Genomic DNA, 24,872 nt, shown 5'->3' on the forward strand with positions numbered 1-24,872 from the left:
GCTGCAGAAAACAGTACAGAGGGTGTCGATGATCCTGGTGCTTAGGATCCTGCTTAGTGTGTTGGTCAGAAATGCAGGGAAATACCGACAGCTGTGGAGAATAAATGCTACAACCAATAACTAGAGACAATGCTGCTGTGTATGGAGGCTCACATATTGCAGGAGGGAGTGTTGCAAAGAGGATCAGGAATTGACACGCAGGTAATAACTGACCTGCCAGACACAGTGGAGGATAACAGACAGTATTTGCATGTTAGTGTGTAACTCTTGATCCAAGTCACACAGGTGTCATCCCAAATGGTCGTTGTGGGAAATCTGATATCCAGAGTGTGACAGAGAGTACAGTTTCATCTTTATGAGGATGTAGCTTTCATTTCAGTTTTTCAATTGTAAAGAGTTAAAGGTGCCTTATACTGTAAACAGGTTACTTATGTTTGTTTTATGTTTTTAGAGTAATGGCATAGACAAATCAATTAACAGTTAATCATGACATTAACTGCCTACAGAGGTAGGACATTTGTGTGTCTGTCTCTCAGACTTTGTGAAACCTCACTGTTGAAAAAAATCCTGAAGAATTTTAATTACACACACACAAATATTTCTACAGCTACAAAAACTTTTACAGGTGTGCAAATTATATGTGTGCACAAAACTTTCACACATGCACAAAATATTTCTACATTTCCAAACTTTAGTACACATAGTACTAAATATTTATGACCATTATTTGATTCCATAAGGTTGAGGCTCATTTTGGTCAGTCATGTTGGTTTTGCTCACCACTTTTTTCTTTTTGGTCAATCCTGCCGACAACGCCAGCTGTAAAAAACACCCAGTTCAGAATTGAGTCATAATTATTAGTAAAAATGTTGGTTAATATCATAATTTTGTCAGTGTGTAGACATTTTGACTTATAACATGTCATTACTTTGACTTTAAAAGTAAACATTTTGACAAAAAGTATAATTTTGACTAAAAAGTCAAACGTTTGACACTTTTCTCACGAGTTTGACTTACTATCTAACAATTTTAACTTAGTAAATCCTATGGTTTTGACATGCTTAGGTAGCTTAAATAATGAAATGGACATGAGCAATCCAAAGTAGTAACTTTTTTTTATTAACACAAGTGAACATAGTCACAATTTGAAAGCTTTTTACCAACATTTGCATCATACAATATAGCACATTATGTTTTGGGTTACAGGACGAGATAAACCAGATGGGATACAACAGATTATTTTTTCTGGAGTGGTGCATGTGTCATTGTAGCAACAGGTTAACGTCCCTTTTTGTTACTGGACATGTCAGCACACAGTTTTCTGGATATTTGCTTGCTGGCATAGTTCTCCCGCTGACGAGTATTATTGGGAATATGGAGTGAAACTTGATGATGTCTGCCACAGTGTCAAACATCTGAGGAGAAATAAGATACAGTGGATACAGTGAATATGATGCTGGAGAGAGTGAACGTTGAACTAGATTTTTAAATGTGTTCACTCACATCATTTGACCGTTGTCCTGTTCCCAGGGCGTACTTGCTGATGCTCTGCATGAACCGAATCTTTACATTGTAAACTTTCTTCTCATGATACACGGCCAACACCAAGGGTTCACTGTTGGTGATGACGGAACAGTCTCGCACCAAAAATGCCCCATCCTGATGTGGTTAATGTGAGTAATTAGAAAAAGAAGACACTTAGTTTTGGACATATTCAGATACATTTTTAATTAATCTCATATTAATATAAATACCTTGTTCATCAGGTGTAAGGCGTGCTCAGCATCCGCTCGACTACAAGCCCCAACATACCAGTCTTCTTCGCAGTAGGTCTGCCACATATATTAAAGTGAAAAATGACTTTACACCTGTACTCAAACTTGACTTCATGGTGTTAAATACATGACATCATTCCTCTTTATATGATGATGGTTCAATTAATAGAGGTATACCTGTTGAGGCTTCTCCATTGGAACAAAGACATGTTGGTCAAAGTCTTCTTTGGTTTGCGGCCACTCATGGTGATGACGTTTTGACGACGATCTTTCTTTAAGTAGATGTTAAATTTTACTTATATAATCAATAACTGTATTTTGACACTGATGATGTGTGACAGTACTTACCAAGATTTTGTTGTGACCTAAATAAAAGGAGAAAGAGTGCGTGTAAATTGAACATGATGTGACACAACAGATTAATTTAATGTAATATATAGAGGATTGGCTATGTCTAATTAATGAGTTGGTTGTGGTTTGCATATATGTACATTTGTAGCTCTGTGTTATTGTTAGTATTTTGTCTTTTGGTAATGGTCTGAGAATGTAAAATAAGTGATACTGACACTAAATTATTGTTAATTTGGTAAGAAGAAGGAATTCGTATTTGTCTATTATTCATTTTTTATTTCTTTTATCTTTTTTGTAAAGTTTTAAATATATATACTGACAACACATAAATATATCGTAAACAGAAAATAAGCACATTGAGACATTAACATAACATAGACTAGATAACACAGACACTGTAGTGGGTTTTTTTTAATGTGATTAACATGGTATATGCATATAATACATTTAATCCTAACAAAATGAGTGAATATATGTGTGTCTGTGTAACAGTTGGAGAGGTAGTGTGGGTGTATGAAGTCTGTGTCTCTTACAAAAAGGGCATAAGCAGGTCATGAAGATTTATAGGCAACATGGACTGTGTCGTAGATGTTTGGCCAAAATTGTAAGCATGAGTGGACACAGGTACCAGCCAGAGGCTGATGGTGGCAGGGGTGAAGCCCACCAGAAGATATAATAAGGTGCTGGCATAAACATAATGTCATAAATATGTCAAAATGAAGATAAGGGACTTGCCTACTTGCCCACAGGAGCACGATAGGAGAGCAGGGTGAAGTAAGGTGAAGAGGAGATGGACAAAAAGGTGAAGTAGCTTGCCTTAATGTTAAAAAGCTGTTTTGTGTGTGGTAGGTAATGTTTCATTATAAACCAATATGTAAGTGTAATCAATAAAGGCATGTAAGCCTCTTTTATTTTTTGAATGTGAAAAGCAAATTGATAAATAATGTTGGAAGAAAAAGGTGATGTTTTTGAATGCCAGGGACTGTCCACTGAGATCATTATTGACAATATATCAAATTTGGTGACAAGAGGTTTTAATGGTGGAAGATACCTGGATTTTGTGACATGGGAGGAACCCTGATGCTCCACATTGGGAGGCACTCTCCAGGATATATAAGATGATGGTTTCTTATTCCGTTTTTAGGTTTTTGCTTCATGAACCGAGCCTCGTTTTACTGTATTATGCTATTTGCACAGTAAATCTAATATTGCACTGAACTCTGTCCGACTGAGTGTTTTTCTTCAACTTTGAAGTACTGTCTTTTATTTTTGGGTTGTTTGGCTAATTTTGAGACTAAAAGATGTTGTGTAGCTGAAGATCTATAGGGTTAGGGTTAGGCCCACTTGACAAAGTTTTTTCAGTTACAACACCTATCCATTAGCCCCCCACTTATAAAAAGAAAAAAAAAACAGAGGAAATTAGACCATAACAGAGTTGTGTTACATAATATGAGAAACATATGTCCAGGGTTTTTTTTTTTTTTTTTTTTTTTAGCTTTTTACTATAAACTAATAGGTTATTTACTTTCCAAAAAAAAAAAAAAACTGGCTCCATATGTTTTTTTCTGTTTTACCTTTTGCGGTAAATGACAGGTTTTCTATTTCCAAGCAACAGGAAATGTCTCTAAGTTTACACTTACTAGTTGGGGCGTCTTTATTGTTCTATGAGACATCAAAGGTGTGTTTGGCTGAGAGTCACCATTGTCCTCTGCACTGTTGAAAATCTAGTTTCCTTTGGAAATACACCACGGATACATAATAATGGGCGTTTAGACAACACTGCCCAAATAATTGTAGATAAGACTTGCAGTAGAATTTTCAAAAATCTCTGAATTTCTGCACACATCCGAATGCAGTGAAGTGCCTCTTTATTTCTTAGTTGAGCAATAAAAAGTACATTTAGTTTTGTGTTTTTTATATGCTTTTACTAAACGCTCTTTGTAAAGTCGATGTAAATTCATCCACACAGAAAAACATCCAAAACTTTTAAGACATTTGTAAGGACTTAAAACAAAACTAAACACACACTAAAATCTAAATAATAAGAATTGAATTGAATACTTACTATTTTACTTATTATTATTATTATTATTATTATTATTATTATTATTATTATTACTTATTTTCAGTTAACATGTTGTGGAGCATCATCCAATAAAGAACTGTTTGAGATTTTCTTACATTTTTTCTTTATTTTCTTCTCCTTTTCCTGCCTCTCCTTTTGGAAAATATGGTTTGTCTCACCTGCTTTCTGATTGTTACTCTTTCTGTATTGTGTGTTTGTTTTGTTGAAGTGTTGCATTTGTACACCAAGAAACTGCTTGTGCCCTGGACTTCTTATGTGATTGTGTTGACAACACTAACTGGAGTAAAAAAATATTGGGAAAGACATGACGTAACTCTTACTGACGAAGGCTAAGAAATGAAAGTTGTACCTTATATCTAGTTGTTGAGTCTCCAAATCCAAAGAACGTCTTTGATTGGTGAAGGAGGCAGAAACACCTTCAGCGCTCTGTGAATCTAAGATATATTCAGTATTATAACAAGTCTCAAAATGTTTTTCACTAATATGTTAACACTCACGATTATTAAACTCTTACCTCTCACATGTGAATTGATATCTCCCTATTAAAAACATTAAACAGACAAATATTAATTCCAAGATAGTGTGTGATTCCTTTGTGGGCGGGTTACAAGTTTAATGAAATGAAATGAAAACTGTGCAATATAATTAAGAAAATCATATGTGACAATTTACCTTTTTAGTTGCTTTCTGTCGACTGAAATAAAAAAGTGGCATAATTTATATATATATATATATACATATATATATATATATGTGTGTGTGTGTGTGTGTGTGTGCATTCACATAATGCATTAATAATAAGAAACCCTTCAGCCTTTCCTGTGATAATTTTTCTAACCAGCAGATGGTGTTACAGCTACACTGGACTAACTAGAGTAGTCATGTTGGAGAAGAAAGAAAAGCCTCCAGTCACATGGGGTCAAGGTCCGCTACTTCCTTTCCTGTTACAACTGAAAACAGTAGAGACAACTCACTCTCTCCTGCAGGCGAACGATGGAGGTGATAGAGAGCGCCTGGAAGAACAGAGAAGTCCTTTCATAATCCATTTAAACTCAACTAGGAATCTTTTATGAATAAGTTGATTATAGTCAAGTAAATTACCTTCGTGAGTCCTGTGAAATTAGAGAGAAAAGTGGTTTATGAATTGCAATCAACACAATTTATAGACACAAAAGCGTGCTGTATATGACACATGTGTTTACCTGGTCTTCTGGTGGCACAGGTCTGAACCGCTCATCTGTAAGAACAATATGTGAATGTTTGGGATCCTAGTGTAGCCGAGACAGACGGTGTGTTCAAATGCTTTCAGTTAATTCTACTCATTTGTGTTACCTATTCTGTTCTTTCTTCTGCCAGGCTTCAGGTCTCGATTTACAGCAGGTCCTGTGTTACAAAAATGAGAATACTGATTCACTCTGCTGGAGTACAGTTTTAAGGAACTGGTACAAACTCTCAGAGTGAAATGTAGTAGTATGAACTGTATATAGTTATTGGTTACTAAGTTTTTGCATTCATAGACACTTTAGACATTATAAAAAGAGGTTCAGAGAGAAAACCGGAACATGTAATCGAACAACTGACTTGATAACCATCAGTTGAAGCATTACATGCTTCTAAACGGTCTTGACCTGCTCTATGTGAAAAGTGCCCTGAGATGACTTCTGTTGTGATATGGCGCTATATAAATAAAAATTGATTGATTGATTGATTGATAAACCTGTCAAGTTCAGGATCTGTAATCCTGTAAAAAAGGAGCCTACTAAATAGGAGCCAATCTGCATTTTTACTGTTGATACCTGAGTTCATTTAACTCTTAACATTTAAAAAAAACAACAACAAAAAACTGCATATTCTTTCGATTGTGGTATTACTTATTATACTTAAAGCTGCATTCATCAAATCAGAAAGGAAACAAAGCCATCACAACAATATCTCCAGCTTAAAAAGCTAAATGTTTGGGAAAAAAGTTGCCTTCTCTTACATCCAGCAGACACCAAGAAACATTAATATTCATTGGGAATAGTGACATCTGATAAATATTTACTTTTAACCTGCTCGGTCCGGAGCAACAACTGGGAAAAAATGTTGGTCTTTAGCCAGTAGATGGTTATCGGTATCTTAATTGTCAACCAATACAATGTGCTAAAAGAGGTAAAAAGCTCATTAGAGCTGTAGAGTTGAATGATAATTCTCTGTGTTCTCAGCACACTTTTCAAATTACTGAGACACCGAATGAGACGTGAAGGACTACAGCTCCGTCTACTACTACCTCCACAGGATATAATTTCCAAACTGAGTGCAAAATTGTGTTTTGTTGCGTGTTGTGTAAAGAGTTTTATCACTTTACCTGCAATAAATGGGAATTCTCTGGGTGGACATCTAGGGAAGACGTTAGAGTTACCCTGATGGAGTGGAGAGCACAACAAAACACAAACAGTATAAGCAGACGTTTGCAGCAGTTGAGGTGTAAAGGTATGTACATTTAAAGAAGAACAAAACAGAAATCTTACAGGCGAGAGTGATGAAAGGCTCTGAGCAGACGCTGACCTTGGAAGATTCCTGTCTTGAAAGCAAAAGAAGTTGTGATGCCCGCATTCTCATCAGACAGTAATGATAGTAGTTTTAGTAGTTTCACTGTTAGTTGACAGTTTAAACTCTCTGTGAGTTCGAATCATTCTTGTAACTCGGTCGTTGCCAGTCCCAGCAGTGCACTGCAGCAGCAGACTGTATTGATTACAGAGGGAGAACACTCCAAGTGTGAACAAATTTAAAAGCCGCATTCAGTATAAAGTTGTAGACATGCAGCTGTGAGGCCCCTGGCTGTGGGCCACATCCATGCAGGAGAGTAAAGGGAGTCTATTCACACTACATGCTTCCCTCTCTTCCCCTTCGGCTCCTGGATAATTGTAATCTCCCGCAGTCTGACTCAGCCAACAGATGGCCCTGGAGACCCACTGGCAGATCATGCTCACTCAGCATGAGCTCTCTCTCAGATCCACACTGCTTTCATTCTCACCACGGCTTGCAGAGGAGCTGTTATTTTTTTGCCTGCGCTTCATTCAGTTTCATTCTAATTATGTTCACCAGAGCTTTTCTGTGAAGGGAAGTGTAATATACTCACTCTCATGATGTCAGCTGGAGTGCAAACACTTCTTTAAGTTGAAGTTTTGGCAAGTTTGTGACTCCTGATGAATTCATAGGTTGTGTTTGGATGCAGGTTATTTTGGAGGATTTGTGAGATATTTATATTTTTATGTGTTATATTTTTATACGCTGAAGGCAGACAAGAATAATGAGAGTGAGACGGGGAAGATACACACCAAAGGTCAGATTAACGCCTACACACAGACAGAATTACTCAGTTGAAGTCACAGCCCACTGAGCAACCAGAGCGGCAATTTTGTGGTTTACTGTTGTTAACGCAGCTTGACTGTCAACAGTGCCTCCTAAAATATAAAAACATCGACTAAAACACAGTCTAAAACTAATTCAGAAAAAACAAACTGAACCACTGTTTACTTGCTTACTTTTATATGATTTTACTCTTTGAAAAGTTGTAATTCAATTTTAAAAAGAACCATCACAGACAAAAAAACAAAACAAAACAGAAAAGGTTTAAATGTAAATAATAAAACTGGAATTGAAGTAAGAAAGATGTAAGGAGCTAGTGAAAAACATTGTTAATGTCATGTCATTTCTTCTCTACCTGCGTATTCTCTCTCGTCATTTAACGGCCTCGCAGGAAGTATGCGCACTTTGAGTACATCCTCCTGGTCGTCCACCACGTCGTACTCAGACTCCGCGACGCTGTTGTAGTTACCGCATCTCTGTTTTCTGTTCCTGTCTATCCTGCTGCGATCCTGTGGAGAGCAAGATGCAGCTTCTGTAAACTGGAGATGTTTAGTGTACAATAAACAATCTGAATAAACCTGGGAGTTTGTGAAAACTGCATATTTGTGCTTTAGATTTATGAAACTCAACCCCATTATCAAATTCAGAATTTTACATTGACACTGAGCTGTTAGAAATTTTTTTAAAAAGTCTGGCTATATCGTCAGTGTAAAAGAATGTCATCACCTGAAGATTCAGGACCAGAAAGACTGGTTTTAATAACTGTATAGTCTGCTTTTGGGAACCCCACGGGGCCAATCTGCCTGCAAGACTTGCTGCTACTTGCTTTAACGTCAACCGATACACAGCAAGCAATATATTCTGAGCAGACAGCCAGTTAGATCATATACACATACACACCATGATAAGCACAGGAAGCTATTAAGAGGTGTTGCAACATAACTCACTACTTGTCTCCAAGAGATTTCCTCTTTAAAGCTTCACACTGACACTAAGACACGAAGAGACAAGTGACAATCTGTGACACCGTTTTTAAATGTTGAATAATAAACATTTTCTACTGCTGTGATTTAATGGCACAAAGTGCTATGTGGCTGTTTTATTATTTTTGTGCACCTGCAATGTAGCTGAAAAAAAAAAAGAGTGAGATTAGGATGAATACATTATCAGTGGGCCAATCAAACTAGCTTATTCAGTTTAAAAAGCGGTGTCTGCTGTGCTTCCCATCAGAAGTGGTTCTTTTGTGATGAAGAGGATCAGCTTTTCCCGAGAGGAAACTGATGTTTTTTTGTCCGGCAGGTGCAGCATCGCCCGGCTTGTACACCACAATTACTGTACGCCAAAGGCAGAAAATGTCTCTTCTTTTTTTGGAAGCCCAGTTTCCGTGTTTTCCTCACGTGAGAGTATTTTTTAAAAGACTATGGTTCATATAATAACCACATGCTTGGCTGTGCATGTTTACAACTTTCCATATGTATCTAATTTATGTAACCGAAGCGTTTTTTAATCATTTAGAGAAAATTGTGAAATAAGGAAGAGCTGGTTTGTAAACGTCAATGTAACCTAAGTGATTTTGACTTTTGACAAAAAAAAGTGAGAAATCCAATATAATCATCCTTAAATTAAATAGTCCGTCTGACAAAACACCCATTTTGAGAATTATGCTGATTTCTGGTGTCTTTATCGTGTTATAATGTCGAATTTCTACAGAATTTCTCTGAAAATGTTGGAAGTCTGAAAGCTGTCATAATTCGCCAGCTAGTGCCAAAACCTTTTGTGGATCAACACACACTGTCAGCTAACATTTTAATCAAAACCGTGCTAAGCCCTCTACCCAGATTGTTTGAGGCATGCGTTCTTGTCAGTGCTTTGAAGCTGATTATTACGTCCTTCAATTTAGAGACTGCAGATGAAACAGAGACACCTGCAATCTTCATATGGCTGTAGGGATCAAATCGACCAAAAGGAAAGGATTTCATAAATCCAGCACAGATATGGATAACAGACAGTGGTTGGAAAGCTTAGTTGTACCCATTATAGACCCTGCTTCACTAGAATTACTGCATTTATCACTTTAAATCTTCATTTCTGATGTGCATGTGACCGTTATCCTCATGAAAGAAGACGAGAATTATAAGGACAACGCATGAAAGGGGTTTGTGTGATTTTGGAGAGTCAGAAAGCCATAAAAATCATTTTTAGCCGTGTTCCTATTGCTTTGTGCTGCATTTCTGAAAAGCAAGCCTAAGGTGTTGAGGAAATACATCTTAGAAAGTGTCTGAAGTTAATTGCCGGTCTCCATAAAAAGAATGTAACTAAAGACAGTGTGTGTTTCACCAGTGACAGCTACTTCTCAGAGCTGTGTTGTTTAGAATAGAATACCACAATTAGACGTTCAGATTGAGTCAAAAGACATGAAAGCTGTTTCTAGGTCTATAATAGGTGTATTTATTTGGAGTAAGAACTCATACGTCAGACCAGTATCTTTGATGGTAACTCGCAAATGATATTAAAAATATATTAATTTAATGAGTTTGAGTAAATTTAAAAAAATGTGCATCATCTAAATTAATCAGACAATTAATTGAAATAAGTTTAAATGTTTAACTTTGATATGGATATTAATGCAACCAAAAGCAACAGCTGTAAATTATAGTAAAAACGCTGAGACTAATCCTGGTCTCAGTTATTCTTGCTGTGCGCTAACAATGACAGAGCACAATCTCACTCTTTCCTCATTTCTGTACTAAAAGGTAATTACACAGGGGGTTGCAAACTCCAGAAGTTTCCCTGTGGGAACATTCATGTGGAACCAGCAGGGAAATGCTGCGGACGCCGGCGCCATAACTCACCATTATCACAGGAGACTCATGGCTGTTCCCTCTCTCTGCAGCTAACGAGGGAGTGAAACAAAAAAGAAAAACATCATTAGTTTTGGTGTTCTGCAAAAGAATACGGCCTGCGTGTCCTTGGATTTTTCTTTATCGACGGTATCACATACAGAAGAATGAGCTCTTTAGACACGACTAAACAGAGCTGTTTGTGGCCTCTCGCTGTTCTTGCTGGGCTCCAGTCTGAATTACATTTTTAACATTCAGTATGAAGAAAAAATATCTGGATTTAATGAGAAACATATTTTTGAAAATATTGACATTTATACATGATTTGTTGTTTTTAAAAAAAATAAATAAATAAATAAGCACCTGTGTTAAAAGCTTCTTCTGGTGCAAACAGACAAGCAGCTGCTGCTTAAACATGGAAAAACAGAATCAGATATATTTGGTTAGTCTTTAAAACATCTTGCTTAGCCTCCAGGAGTAGTTGGTTATTGTAAAGATAATGGCTCTACATTCAGTATAGAGCTGCTTCACAGAAAAGTCTTTTAAAAAAATACTGCCAGTGTTATGATACTTCGGATAAAGAAACAGTGATGAAATCTTTGCTTTTAGAAGATCAGACAGAATTAACAAAAAGCTGATGATAATACAGTTCTGAAAGTTGCATCACAAAACATCAGAAATGCTGCAAACAATAAAAGTATTCAATATAACTTTAAAATCAGTTCAACTATACTAGAGGTGAAAAACATCTACAGCGGGATGAGGATCGGTTTGTTATTGGTGAGGATTTCAGTTTCGTCTAAATGTAATTGTTTGTATTTAACATTCAATACTTAACATTCTTCGTTTTGTTTTGCTGATAAGTAAAGCTGGGTGTCATCAGCATATTATTATGCTCTTTCTAGTAACTTTGGTCTTTAACACTTGACGCAGAAATTTGGCCAAATGCTGTTACGACCCGGCCGAGGGAAACCCTGGTGCAACATGGAAAGAATGAGACTTCCCTCTTACATACAAATTATATATCAGACAAATGCTCAGACGACCACAAAATCCACAAAAACAGTCAAATATGATTAGAAAAGAAGCATTAACGCAATATATTGATGTACTGTGCCAACATGCACACGGAATAACAGAAGGGCCAATATAGCACCTCATAATAAATATCACAGTATTCACTTCCTAATTTTCTTGAAGAGTTGACCTTAAACCTACTTTGTATCGGTCAACAGATGTGACCCTATGAGAGAAAAAATAAAAATGGCTGTATGTATCCAGAATATAATTATTAACACCAAACAATTCAACAAAACTGTGACAGAAGCTTCTAGAGATGCATTAACACACAGTTATTCAATCTGGTTCCATCCCGGGGATCAATCAAGTGTTATTTTATTTATAAATAATGCAGATAAATGGCCGGACTTTTATTTGTCCACAGTGTCAGAGATATTACAATCTCAGGAGGGACGCTGTCAGAGTTTTACAGTCACATTTGGTAACTCAGTAAGTCCCGCTTCATTAAAGGCTCCACATCAAACAAGCAGTAATGAAGTCTGACAAGGAAGTAATCGAATGGAAAACAGGCACTTTGATCTTCACTTTAGCTCTCTGCACTGAGACTGAAATCAAGTCTTTGTCACATATCCTCATTTGTGCAACATTTTTAACTCTGTTTCCTAGAGATTCAACTATACGACTAAACCCCAACAGCAAATACGTTTTTTAAGGAAACGCAATGCCACCCAAATTACGTTTTCTCTCAACATACTGTAATGAGAAAATGTTAATTAACATATATGGCAAGTCAGAAAAATGTTGATACTGAATGTGTAAAAATAAATATGCTCCTCCTGCTCTCACTGACCATTAAGAGATCCCTTCATAATGCACTTTTAATGTAAGTGATGATGGAGGACAAAATCCACAGTCCTTAAAAGTTTATTTGAAGCAAACATGAGGCTTCGGTCATTCAAATTAGTCAAATCAATTCAGTATCTTTCAAAGTTACAGTCTTTTTCGTACCAAATTCCCTTTTTGTTACAATCCTGCCACTGTGGCTGAACAGGAAAACTCAGATTTTTACTAAAAATACTGAAGATATCCACTTTATTTGACTAACTCAGCCTGCTGAAGCCTCATATTATCTTCAGATAAACTTATAAATATATATTTGTGTGAAGCTATCCTTTAACCAAAGAGGAGCTTTTATTGCCTAAACCGAACCACGCACAGGACTCAGGATGCAAACGTCAGTCTCAGTGGCATCAGCGTCCTGAGTTTTGTACAGCTGCCGTCAACAGCAGTCCAGTGTATAAATGTAGCCCTTACTCATCCCTATAAAAGTCGTCTGTAATTTCTAGTAAATAGTGTTAGACCTTTGAGCTTTTTAAATCAATTTTAATTTCCCTAGAAAGACACAGGAACAAAAAGGGTCAAGGCCGATCAATCACTCTTCCGTCGACAGGTTTTAACTTTACAAAAGATGAATCCCTCTGGAAAGGAAGACAAACGAAACAGGAAACAGGAAAGAAACCTACCTAAAATAGAAGCAAGGCCCAGGGATTGTGACAATGCCAGCAGACATTAGAGGCTACCAGCTCACAGTCCCAAAAGGGAGACTCAAAACTCAGGATAGGATTTGGCACTGTGGTCCAAAACTCAACGGGGCTGTCTGTCTACTTTGCCGAGCTTACTGGGCCATGGGAAACGGCGTTGGATGAGACATATGAAGGGAAGGAGATTAGCTACATGGAGTTAGCATCTGAGGTTGAGCAGTTAGTCTGGAAAATAAACTTCTGCCCCATGAGTGCAGAGGATTTGTGGAAACTCAAACCACCAGACGTGACCTGGCTTTGCTACAGGCATCAAGAAAGTATCAACTACAGAGAGAAAGAGAGTCTGCAAAGAGGAGATATTATCTGAGGCTTAAATTAGCAAATCAGTTATAAACACGGCAGATATTAGTATCGTTTTGTCATAAAATATAATTTGGTATTAATAATGTTCTTGTTGGTCTCAAAACAGCGACATATGGCTTAAATGAGTCCTCTTTTAGTTTGTTTTGTAGCAGGAAATGTTTCTTCCTCTTTTATTCAATTTTTTAATTTAGATTATATATATCATAGCAAATATACAGGAACAGGGTGTACAATTCTTTTATCAAATTTATTTTCTTATGAAGTATATTTCAAGTATGTTCTTGCTGTGAAGATGTTTAAACTTTTATTTGACAGTGTTTTGTGCGACTACGCAGACTTTTGAAGCTATAGTCTCAGCTTCGGTTTCTAATTCACATACCTCATTTCCATAATAAGATGATTATACATTACAACTTGTATATTATATAAAATCTGAAATTTAGGAGCAACTTGAGACTTGTTTTTGAAACTTAATCGACGCAGGATTCTCAGCTCCAGCAGAAAATACATTTCAAAGCTTGTTTCTTCTTTATATTTCCATACTTGTGTTTTTCATCTATTTTTAGGCTACAAACAGACTAACCTTTCTGATTTTCTGCTCTGCCACAGATCTTACACGCTCACACAAATATAGCGATTGAGAGTTAGGAATAATTCACGGTTTCCTACCTTTTCAGAAGAGTTGAATAAGAAGCACACCTGCGGCAGTGGGTGTCCGGCAATTTCAGTCTATTTAGTTACATGAAAGGAAGATCTGCAGTTTTTCTTTTCCTCTCTTAGACGTACAAAGACACCTGCTTCAAGTCTGACTGTCGCAGTCAAGCAGCCCACTGCAGTAACCCAAAATGACTTCCTGTGTGGTGAATAACTGGCCTATAACCTGAGGTCTTCACTGCTGTTTTAGACAATCAAAGATTTGTGGAGGACTTTGTGTGTGCATCTGTGCTCTGATTTCACATCTTGGTGTAGAAAGTTTTCAGGTCACAGTGTGCAAGAAACACCTTTTAAAAACGGTTTCCTTACAACCAGTGTCTGCATCGACGTCATGATATATGAATAGTAAGTGAGGACACAACTAGCAGCTTCACCCTCAATGTTTCCTGTTTTCTTTTGTGATGCACTCGCTGACAACTCGCCTTTTGATAGTGTGTGACCAGCGACTGCAGTGCAGAAATTAAATGTGCAAAATTAGTTTGCTTTTTTCAGACTCACAGGAAATGTCATCTTCCTCTTTTAAAGCTACTATACTATGTGTGACATCCAGGTCTGAAACATAAGTTGAGTAAATTAGGGTCAAATGAATCTGCCAGCGCTGCAGGTATTTCTTCTCATTCGAGCTGGAACATGGTGACATTTCAACATGTGCTCTGCCAAGTGCAAAAGTCAGCAGGGTGACATTTACTCGTTTCATTAGATCATCATCTGGCTTCATTTTTATATCAAACAAGAGGGCGAACTGAAATTCCAATTTGTGAGAATATTTTACTCAAGCTTAACTGTTCAAAGTGATATTTTACTTGAATGTAACACTTTAATTTTATAGCGTTTACACTTAATTAGTATGATTGTTTTATGATGTGCATAAACCAAAATTCACAAAAGGGAGAAAATGAGAGGCATCAAACTCAAACTATTAAAAGTTACAGTATGAGGCACAAAAATCTGCTGAATCATGTTGAGAATATTTTCATTGTCGGCCATGAAGCTGGGTTTTATTGGCCCGTGAAAAGGGCGCACTGACAGTAGTTAGAGATAGAGGGATGAGCCAGATTCAGAAAGCCCAAGAAATTATATAGGTGTTGTTCTACCTAAAACCTCATTCTCTCACCTTCAAAAACCGTGACCTCAAACAGAATATCAACTGCTCACCACAGTTATTTAATATTATGTGATAAGCTTCATGGGAAAGGAAATGATTTGGTGTCATTCAGGCCAACAACAGTAGGTTGTTACTACTTGCAACAGTTATAACAGTAGTCCAACTCAGTAGCAGCAGGTGAGCAAACTGTTAATCACAATCAGCGCCCACATGGCAGACATCAAAGCTACTATACATCTTCAATTCTTCAAATCAAAATGATCACCACCGCACTTATTAGAGGGCCTGAATTTAGCGATTGAGACCATGACATGTTGGTAAAAGTGACTTAATATTTCTGGAGAGAAGTTGAGAATTTTTAATGGGAGTCAGTTGGATCATCTAGCGGTCGTCAGTGGCTTTGCACTTTAAGGCACTGCAGTGGCTTCGGCCTCAAGCTGTAGTAGTTTCCGCTTAGGAACAGCAAAGAACTGCAGCTGTTGATGAGTTTTGAGGTCAGTTAGAGCTGTCACACAAACACAAACACAGCGCAGACACAACACACCCACAGCTGTTGAGTACCTTGCTAGCTAGCTTAAAGCTAACATCTGAACAGTTGGTATATCGGCTATCTGAGGGGGGGGGAGGGGGGGGGGGATTACACAAATAGTCCAGATCTCAACTAACTTAAGGCAAAAATTTGCTTTGTACTTTCTCTGCATACATCTTAAAAAATGAGCTACTTAAGTTTCAGCTAAATCTATCATCGCAACACTTTCACAACACTGAAACTGTCTGGGCTAAATCTTGCACAACTATAGATTGGTTACAAAGTTTTCATGCTTTCATGCAAAATTGACAAAAACACAAAAGTTTAGGACGATTCCTCTGTGATCAGCATGTAAACTGTAGAAGTGACTCGCTCTCATTTTAAACAGAGCAGCACTATGACAGAGTATCTTCCTGTCTGCAGCGGGTTGGAGGCCTGGCCTGATGCAGCTGAGCACAGGCGCACAAGGTCAGCCTCTCTCCTGTGGTTTCTTCTGCAATGGTATAGCCTGACTTCCTGTGAAAGATTACCATCTAGCCTCTCATATTCTCACTGATGCTTATCTTTTGAGCCGCAAACGCCAACTCCCCCCAACATCTCTACACCTTCGTCCCCAGCGACGGCCCCATCGGCCTGTCAATCTGGCAGCTCATCCTGTGTCCTCAACCCCTGCCCCCCTTTGTCCTCCCCCCAGCAGCCAAAAAATGAGCCATCCTCCCCTCCTCTGTCCTGGACCTGTCACTAAGAAATAAGATCCAGAGTCCCAGCCTGGGGGGTGAGGAACGCAGAGGTTGAATGAGTGAGGTCTGTGCATGTGTATGGGACCAAAATTTGAGGATTTTTGTAGGTTAACTAGATCCATCAAGCATTTACTAGAGCCTCACCGAAGTCGTTGAAGATGTTGAATTCCCAGCTCTACAGGAAGGATGCATGTGATTGCAATAATAAACCACATCAAGTAGAAGATTACCAAGTGAGCAGCTGCACAGGCAGTCAGTATCAGACGGCCACCTGTACACAGAAGGTGAAAGTAAATGTGGGCTACTATATCCCACAAAAGAAAGTACCTAAGCTGTCTAAACTGATGACTAGTCAGTTATAGTTGATTCTGTTTTGTGTCAACACCACCACGTAGGTAGAAGCTACATCTCAAACTCTGAAGGAACAGGTCATTTCTCTGTTCACCACTATTGTCCGGATTGAAATATGTCAACAACTATTAAATTGTCTACAGCCGTGCCAGTGGCTCTGTGAGGCTGTACTTAAGCACAGCAGTGCTTTGAGATATACTAATGTGATAGCGTGCTAGCAGGTATATTGATTTGCATCTTCACCATCTTAGTTTAGCAGGTTAGCATGCTAACTTTGATAATTTGCACTAAACACAGAGCCAGATGAAAAGTCAGGGGGTCACCAAAGTATCATTGTAAACTGAACTGAATTGTATTTGGGTTTAAAACTGTTGGTCAGACAAACTAGCAAACTGAAGATGTCACCTTGGGGAATTCTGATGGGAATTTATTGACTTTTTTTTGACATTTTGTAGACAAACGGTTAATTGATTAAATGACAAATAACCAGAAGATTAATCAGTCATGAAAATAATCATTAGTTGCAGCCCTAATCTTAAAAAGTATTAGCAAAACTTTAGCTGCCCCTCGTCTGATACACAAACCTAAAAATAGTCAACACAGGTGAAACTAGTCTGTCTTATATTGGCTTAGTAACAGACCTTACAGTCCAGGTGCTTTATTCATTGAATACTTGGTCACAGGCAAGCCCAGCAGTTGTCTTTTCCAATCTACAGTATGTAAGAGAAGGATGAGATAGTGTCATACAGCCAGAAAGATAAGATCTGAGAGAGGGAGAGGGCAGGCAGTCTGGCCAGTCTGGCTATCTCTCTGATGAGAGTGTGATTCAGCAGCGTGAATAATTAAAGCTGGGAGCAGTGATAGGAATCTGTAGACGCCAGGGTCGGATAATACTGGACGGATATCAGGGGCCTTGGGTGCGGGGAGGCGGCGGCTGGGACGACATTAGTCACTCTTCCCGTGCCCCGGGCAGCCGTCAGGGCACCGCGCTGAAGGTCAGGAGATGATGGATGGACAGAGACCGGCAGTGGCTTACAGCTGAAGTTGACTAGAAAACTAATGTCCTGTACATGAAATATTAGCCTCATGGAGGAAGATACCTGATCTGATACTGCAGCAATGTGTCATGGCTTTGTGAACTTTGTGAAAAGCTGTAGTCCGTCAGCTTGAAATGAAGTTTTTGACAGGAAGAGGTGGGAATAAAGAGAAAAGAAGCATATAGGTAATGTGTTGCCACATCAGAACATTTTCAGATTGTCAAGAATTTCCAAAATGACTCATTTGCCATTTGACTAATTATTCAGGATAATTACACCTTAAAGGGTGAGGATGAGCTGATAACTTATTCTCTTGCATTACCGGCTCTGTGTTTGTGCGATGCACTTGTCAAACGTTTTAAGCTTTTTAAGCCCTTAGACTGTCATTATTCTCTGAACCAAAAGTCTTTCATGTTAGCAAACTAGAAACTTTTACCAAGAAACTAAGACAACCGTGAGTGTGAACTTTTGGAGGAGGAAGGGAGGAGGTTTGAATCCTCTACGCTCAGCCACAACTGCCTACTCACTGACTGTTTTATTAATACGTGGATAAAAACAAAATTTTAATATTGTTTGTCTTGCAAACAATGGTGGTCCAAATATAGATTGTGGGTAGACGTTACAGCGTGCACAAGTTGTACTGAAACAAGCCTCCGTATGAACCTAACCACAGCAGAGCATCCCCCTCCTCCTCCTTCTCGAACATTTCTGTGATTGTACTGTAGTTCTCTCTCTTTCAGATCTCTCCACACACTGTTCCATTCATTATAATGGTTGCAGCACGCCAGCAGAGCCTCCATGACAGCAAGGAACCCCATATTCAGGTCAACTCTCAGCCAGAACGATTCCTTGATTATTCCTTATTTATCCCAGTCATTCCTCCTGCTGTGGTGTGGAGTCTCTGGAAGATGTGTGTCTGAGTGAGAGGAGCCAGGGCTAATGAGCTGAGAGCTAGCCTGCTGATTGTTAGCAGGCTAGGGGCTGTGCTTCACCCCTCTCAGAAGGCACATTCAAATCATCAGCATCCCAGCATCCTGGTCAGGATGATGTGAGCTAGTCATGCTAATGTGAAGGTGTTTACTGTTTTGTTTATGTTGATATAAACACCCAAAGTGCATCCGACGTAAGGCCATTAAAGGATAAAGCTGGCCATTTTCTATGTTTTTCTTACTGTCAACAAATTTTATGTGAACCATAAAAACCAACAATGAAGTCAACCTATTTACAAGTATTGTGTGTTTATCCAAAGCCTGATATATTTTATTCCTCTTTGTTCTTTGTGCTACGTTGTAAATTTCTTAAAGAACTTCAGTACAAAGTCAAGAGGTTGCGATATGTAGCACAACAAGCTAACGAAACACTGTAAACGGAAACATGTTCCCATGCACGCACTGTGGTGACTGCCTTACATGGAACTACTCTCCAGAGACTGAAAATGTGATCACTGTTATGAGTCTTTGGAGCCTTTTCTAAACAACATGATGGTGCAACGGTGTGGGCTCATTGACGTGTTTTTAATAGTGTTTGGACAGCAATGGAGGTCTACTGCACTGAGGAAAGGAATGTGATATATCAGGCTTTGGATACACACACAATACTTGTGTCCGCACATTAGATTTGTTGAAAATAAGAAAAATATAGAAAACTGCCAGCCAAATCCATTAAAGACTCACACATACTGAAGATGTGATTCAAAATTTTAAGAGTAGTATTATCCGACCCTGGCGTCTATTTTAAGGCATTCAGGTGAAGGTGTTTTCTATTTTTTTAATAGTAAGACATGTTTATGATCATGCAGTGTTTTTTAATATTGTTCATTGTTTTGAAATCAATTGTAAGGTCATAAGTCCCCACCAACAGCTTGTCAAACACTGTTTCGACCTTCAGATTTTTTCTTCTAAGCCTTCATCTAAACTCGGCTACTTTGTGTAAAGTTCAAACCAGAATCACATTTCTGATGCAGCCTTAATAACTTTTGACATTCAAGGTTGCTGTGTGTAGGAATGTTATCTTTACACAACAAATAAAGTAATCTTGCATTGTCTTACATCTGGCAGGTTTCAAGGAAATTCTGTGAAATGTTGTGAAATTGTTGTCTTGTCTTGTGAAATAAGATAATATACTCATCATACTTCATGAACCGTTAAACTGGTTGTAAGCTGTCAGTAAGAATCAACAGTATTCGTTGCTGTTTTAAAGATGTTTCGTCGTCTAAAATAGATAAAGATCAAAACACAAATATACACCACCGCCACAAGTTCAAGAACATCATGATATAATTTCCTTTCTATATTAAAAATGCATCTCTGCTACAAGAAAAATCAAACTGATTAGAAATACTTTTTTTTTTCTTTTTCCAAGAACTGTACCTCATGCATTCATTTCCTATTAATGTGGTCTACAAACAGGCGTAAACCTCTCATTTAAGCTCCTTCTGCCTGTGGTAAGAAAACACTGATACTATCAGCATGTGTGTTTTCTGTTTGTGTTCTGTTTCCTTTATAACAGCTACGTAGCACTGAGGACACTGATGCCTGTCCTCTGTATAAATGTGCAAGGATATATTTAAGGCCGACAAAAGTATCTTTCGTCTCAATATGTTAAAATTTGCTAGCTGTATGTCCACCAAAAAAGATCAACAAAGTAGTCAGTATTTCCTCACCAGAATGTTATTCATGGCAGTGTGGAGAAATAAATTTTATGGATCTCAGCATGTCTGGAACGCTAGCTACGGCCCTGATCCTTCAGCTGTTGTATAGAGATAGAATAAAGTAATAGGATATAAACATTTCATTTTGACTGGACTATATAAGGTCTGCCATGTTAAAAAATGTATTCAGCAGGTGTGTTGATACTCTGTTTTAACCAATAATCACAAACAGAACACATTGACAAACTTAAAGTGCCCTTTCAGTCAAAAATGTGTTTTTCTTTTTATAATTTCACTTGGATGTTTGAGCTTTACTGTGCAGAATGATGCAGCGTTTGACACCGGAGGGCTGTTTTCACGTTCATGCTGAAGGGGGAAAGTTTCTCTCTGAGTTTGACACGTGTACTAACGAGCATGATTTGTGACATCACAACCAGTTTGGAGCCAATTGTAGTGCACGTTCGCTGACAATAGACTTTTCAGTGAAGAAGATGTCTGTGTCTTGTCGTTAAAACTTTTGGGAATGAAATATATTCGCTTGTGGAAACATCACAGACAAATATTTATTAAAACATGTCTGGAGGGTTTCTTTTAATAATATTGAACATAACAAGATGTTAAAAAAAAGTCAATAAACTAAAATGAAATCCATTACTACATATAGTATTATGTAAAATGTAGGCACATAATGTATGAGTCAAAATGAGTTAAAACTTCAGGAAACTTTGCAGAAACTAGAGCGGTCACATTACTTTTACCCACTGGTCCAATTACATTAATGAGCTGAAGGTGTAAAACTCGGTGGACTGTTCTCTGGACTTTTAAAGAAGCTACTCATATATTGTATGCATGCAGGTACACGCACACACACTCTATACTGTACTGAGAGGGAGCTAGGCGTCTCTTTAGCAATTCCAAATGAGCAACTGTGGGACCAGGAATAATGGATGAGCAGCGGCATGGTCAAGTCTAATTACCGCAACCTCTAGACCATTGAATCCTGGTCCTCACTTTCCTGGCCACCTCTGGTCCGGTCACATGTGTAATAGCCTGTTGGGAGAGCAGACATCAGTCTCTGTGCCGCTGCAGTTCAGCGGGCTCACAGTTCAGGTCCTCGCCCCGGCTGCAGCCTCCAGTAAATGTGGCTCTACATCACCCCGGACACAATCCATCCCCATTAACTTCAAGCAGGAGGAGCCTATTTCATCCTCATTGCCTACAGTGTCTGAGTCAGACAGCCGCTCCATTCATATAATCCACAGATCTGAAATGTGTTATGCCCTGCTCATGAGGTTGAAGTGGTTTAAAGGACACGACGGGGCAGAGATTGGAAGTTAATTGACTGTGCGATGACTGTAATGATTTGATCCCGGCCAGAGAGTGAAAACCATCATGAGCTCCTCAGCAGACCGTGAAGTCCACAGCTGCAATTAGGGAATAACATTTATCAGTCCTGCTAACAGTTAATGTGCCGTCCATACTAACGATGTATGACAACATACCGAGGACCGTCACATTACAATTTTTCGGTTGCTTGTAATATTAAGTAAGTAATTAAGCATGCAGTAATAATGTTAAGTGCATCTTACTATAGCAACAACAAATGACTTAAATGTTTAATGTATTGTAAATTATTACAGATGTTTTAAAATCTTCACATGCAGGTTATGGTTGATGCTGAGGCTTTTTCAAACCTTATCTTACTTTTAAAAGAACATATTTTGGGGAGCCATTTTTCCCTTCAGAAGACTAGAGAGGTGACAGGAATACAAAGTCAGTGAAGTCATGAACCTTCAGGCTAGTAGGTCACATGAGTTATTAACTTTAAAGGTCCAAGTCTAGCACAGTAAAGCAGAACTTTAAACACTCTTTACGAACTGAATGACATCATGCTCTGACCTTTTAAATACCTTTTAAATTTGTAATTGTTTTCTGTAATGTTGGACTAAATTGTTCATTGATTATGTTAATTGTGTGCCTGAATTGTGATTGTTTGTCTAATGCTTTTATAGTATTTGTCGTAGTATACTCTTGAAAAGAAGATGGTAACGTCAATGAGACAAGGCTGGGAGAAAAGGCTGTTATTATTTATTTCTCTTATTGTCAAGAAATCCCACGACAAGACCAAAATCAACAATGTGTCAGCACATTTCTCAACACTTTCTGACTTCCTCACCCCGTCTGTAACTCTCAGGCCTGATGATGTAAATGTTTAAAGACAAGTCACAAGTATATAGATTAATTTTAATAGTGGGGATGTGGATTCTGTTGAAATAAACAACAGTGTTCATCGTAATGAAAGATGTCACCCAGTGAAACAGTGTGGCTCGCTGATGTGTTTTTAATTGTAGGACGATGGAGGTCTATGGCACAGAGGAATAAGCTTTGGTTACACAGTTAATACTTGTTAGTATGATCAATTAATTGTTGGCTTTGATCTATTCATGCTATTTGTTGACAATAAAAAAATATAGACTATCACCAGATCTATCCTTTAAATTAAGAATTAACTCAGCAACTAATAGAGTCTCCTCTTAAGGCATTAAATCAAATTATTATTTACAGATTATTTGTCTCTGAGCAACTGACAGCGACATCCTTTTCCTGTGGCATTTTGTTCATATTCAATTTGGTTCAAACACAAAAGCGTTTTCATACAGATACAGCGACTGCATGAAAGGAGCTGTATTTAATTTTCTGAGCGGCGGTTTTCTTACGTGGTGCGGTGGAGGTTGATGCTATGATCAAATATGCACTAATCCTGTCTGTTTATATTTCTTCATGCTTTTCATGGTACATTTTGTAAGATTGTTTGTGGGTGGCAGAAGAAGCCTCAGAGGAAATTATGACACCATGCTTACTATAGATGTTCAAAATATCTCACAAATTTTTACCATGAAACCTGAATGTGAGTGTCTGACTTAGGGATCAGTATGTTATTTTCTACTTAAACCACTTATGTTATGTTTTATGGTAATACTGTTGGTGTTATGGCACAGGAAGATCAACTCCCCTCATACAGTAAATGAGATGGTTTCTTTTTTGCAGTCACCACTTGGTGGTGCCAGTAATCACATATCGTTCATTTCCTTGGTTTACTGAGTAAATGTACTCTGCAACATTTTATTATTATATTTTAAGGTGGAATTATCTAATTCAACTGTTATATAGAAGGTAGTTTGGGAAATATACCGTAAGGATGAATGAAGAATGACTGTTACCTCTTAAAAACTAAATGTAGAACTGTAAAAATCACATATACAGTAAAGAGTATCATGTGAACAGTTAAAGTACTCTAAATTGTAGGTTTTATTGCTATCATTGTAGTCTCAGCATTTTAAGAAAGCAATGATGGTCCCCAGGTGGTCAGTACCAAACAATAAAACGTTTTATTAAAGCAGTTTGGTCAACAGACTTTGTGTAAATTGTCTTTGAAATGGAGCAACTGTGAGATTCTTTGAGACCATCTTTGAACTTGTCTGCTGTGACCAGATGAGGCTTCCCCTCCCCTGAGAAACACACACACACACACACACACACACACACACATAGAGACATAGAGACACACATGTAGACAAAAAAGAAGGCTGGCCTCAAAGATGGAGAGAGAATTTGTCAACTTTGAAGCAGGTACGGCATTTCAGGTCTAGTGCTTCTAAATTGGAAAGGTTGCAGTGTTACAGTTATTTTGTTCAGCGAAGCCCCTTGTGGTACAATTTAACCACTCAAAGCTGAGGATGGAAAAAAGCCTTGACTGACCTGTCGGATTTTATTATCAGGTCACCAACCACAACTCTTAATTCAAACAGTCGCTCTGAGCATTTTCACTATGAAAGGAGTCGGTGCATGTTTTTTTCTTTCTTATCTCATCTTGGTGATTTAAGCTATGACATCTTGTGGCTACATGAGGTAAAGTGGCTTATCAGTGCAGCTATGCAGAAGAGCAAGAGGTACAGTATCCTAAAATACTTTTGTCAGTCAGTTGTCACTTTAGTTCGTTGTATTTGCAGGTTATGCAAAATATTTGACTGAAAACAGAGATATACTGTATATCAAACTTAACAACTACAACAAGATATCTTCTGGTAACACATAAAAAACCAAAAGAAAAAGAACATTAACTGTATAACATGATATATACTTGTTCTTTCAAACAACATATGTGCCAAATTTCAAATAAATTGCGTATTGTTTGAAAAGTTAACTCTACTTCCCCATCTAACTGACATCAGATTGTTCCTGAATACCCACAAATGGCTGTCCGTTCTGTAGTCTTTGTTGCTAAGGTTGTTGCTAAGGCTGTTCTACAGGTTGTTCAAGTTGTCCACTCGCATATTTTGGATTGGATTTGGGCTTGAACATCTATAGGTGTATTTGAGAAGTTGGCATTTTGTGTAAAGAATGAGAAAAAGTTAAATC

General features: G+C 38.0%; 1 protein-coding gene across 3 annotated transcripts; it reads right to left on the reverse strand.

Annotated features, from left to right (window-relative positions):
* Positions 1–1,096: 1,096 nt before the first annotated feature.
* Positions 1,097–14,429, reverse strand: LOC137189733 (cytokine-dependent hematopoietic cell linker). Of its 3 annotated transcripts, none has more exons than XM_067599794.1 (18): positions 13,997–14,429; positions 10,767–10,808; positions 10,416–10,456; positions 7,919–8,072; positions 6,723–6,775; positions 6,560–6,614; positions 5,545–5,595; positions 5,415–5,449; positions 5,314–5,324; positions 5,187–5,225; positions 4,885–4,906; positions 4,727–4,751; positions 4,562–4,646; positions 2,124–2,140; positions 1,953–2,047; positions 1,755–1,832; positions 1,504–1,659; positions 1,097–1,415 (listed from the first exon to the last, which is right to left on the reverse strand). In XM_067599794.1, exons 3-18 carry the CDS (start codon positions 10,416–10,418, stop codon positions 1,263–1,265), a joined length of 1,032 nt encoding a protein of 343 aa, XP_067455895.1. In that variant the 5' UTR covers positions 10,419–10,456; positions 10,767–10,808; positions 13,997–14,429; the 3' UTR covers positions 1,097–1,262. The 3 variants fall into 3 exon arrangements, with proteins under 3 accessions (XP_067455895.1, XP_067455896.1, XP_067455894.1); XM_067599795.1 differs by having other exon boundaries at positions 10,767–10,811; XM_067599793.1 differs by lacking the exon at positions 10,767–10,808 and having other exon boundaries at positions 13,997–14,427.
* Between the last annotated feature and the right edge of the window lie 10,443 nt (positions 14,430–24,872).

The sequence above is a fragment of the Thunnus thynnus genome, chromosome 9 (genome assembly GCF_963924715.1).
Source record: "Thunnus thynnus chromosome 9, fThuThy2.1, whole genome shotgun sequence".
Taxonomy (NCBI): Eukaryota; Metazoa; Chordata; class Actinopteri; order Scombriformes; family Scombridae; genus Thunnus; species Thunnus thynnus.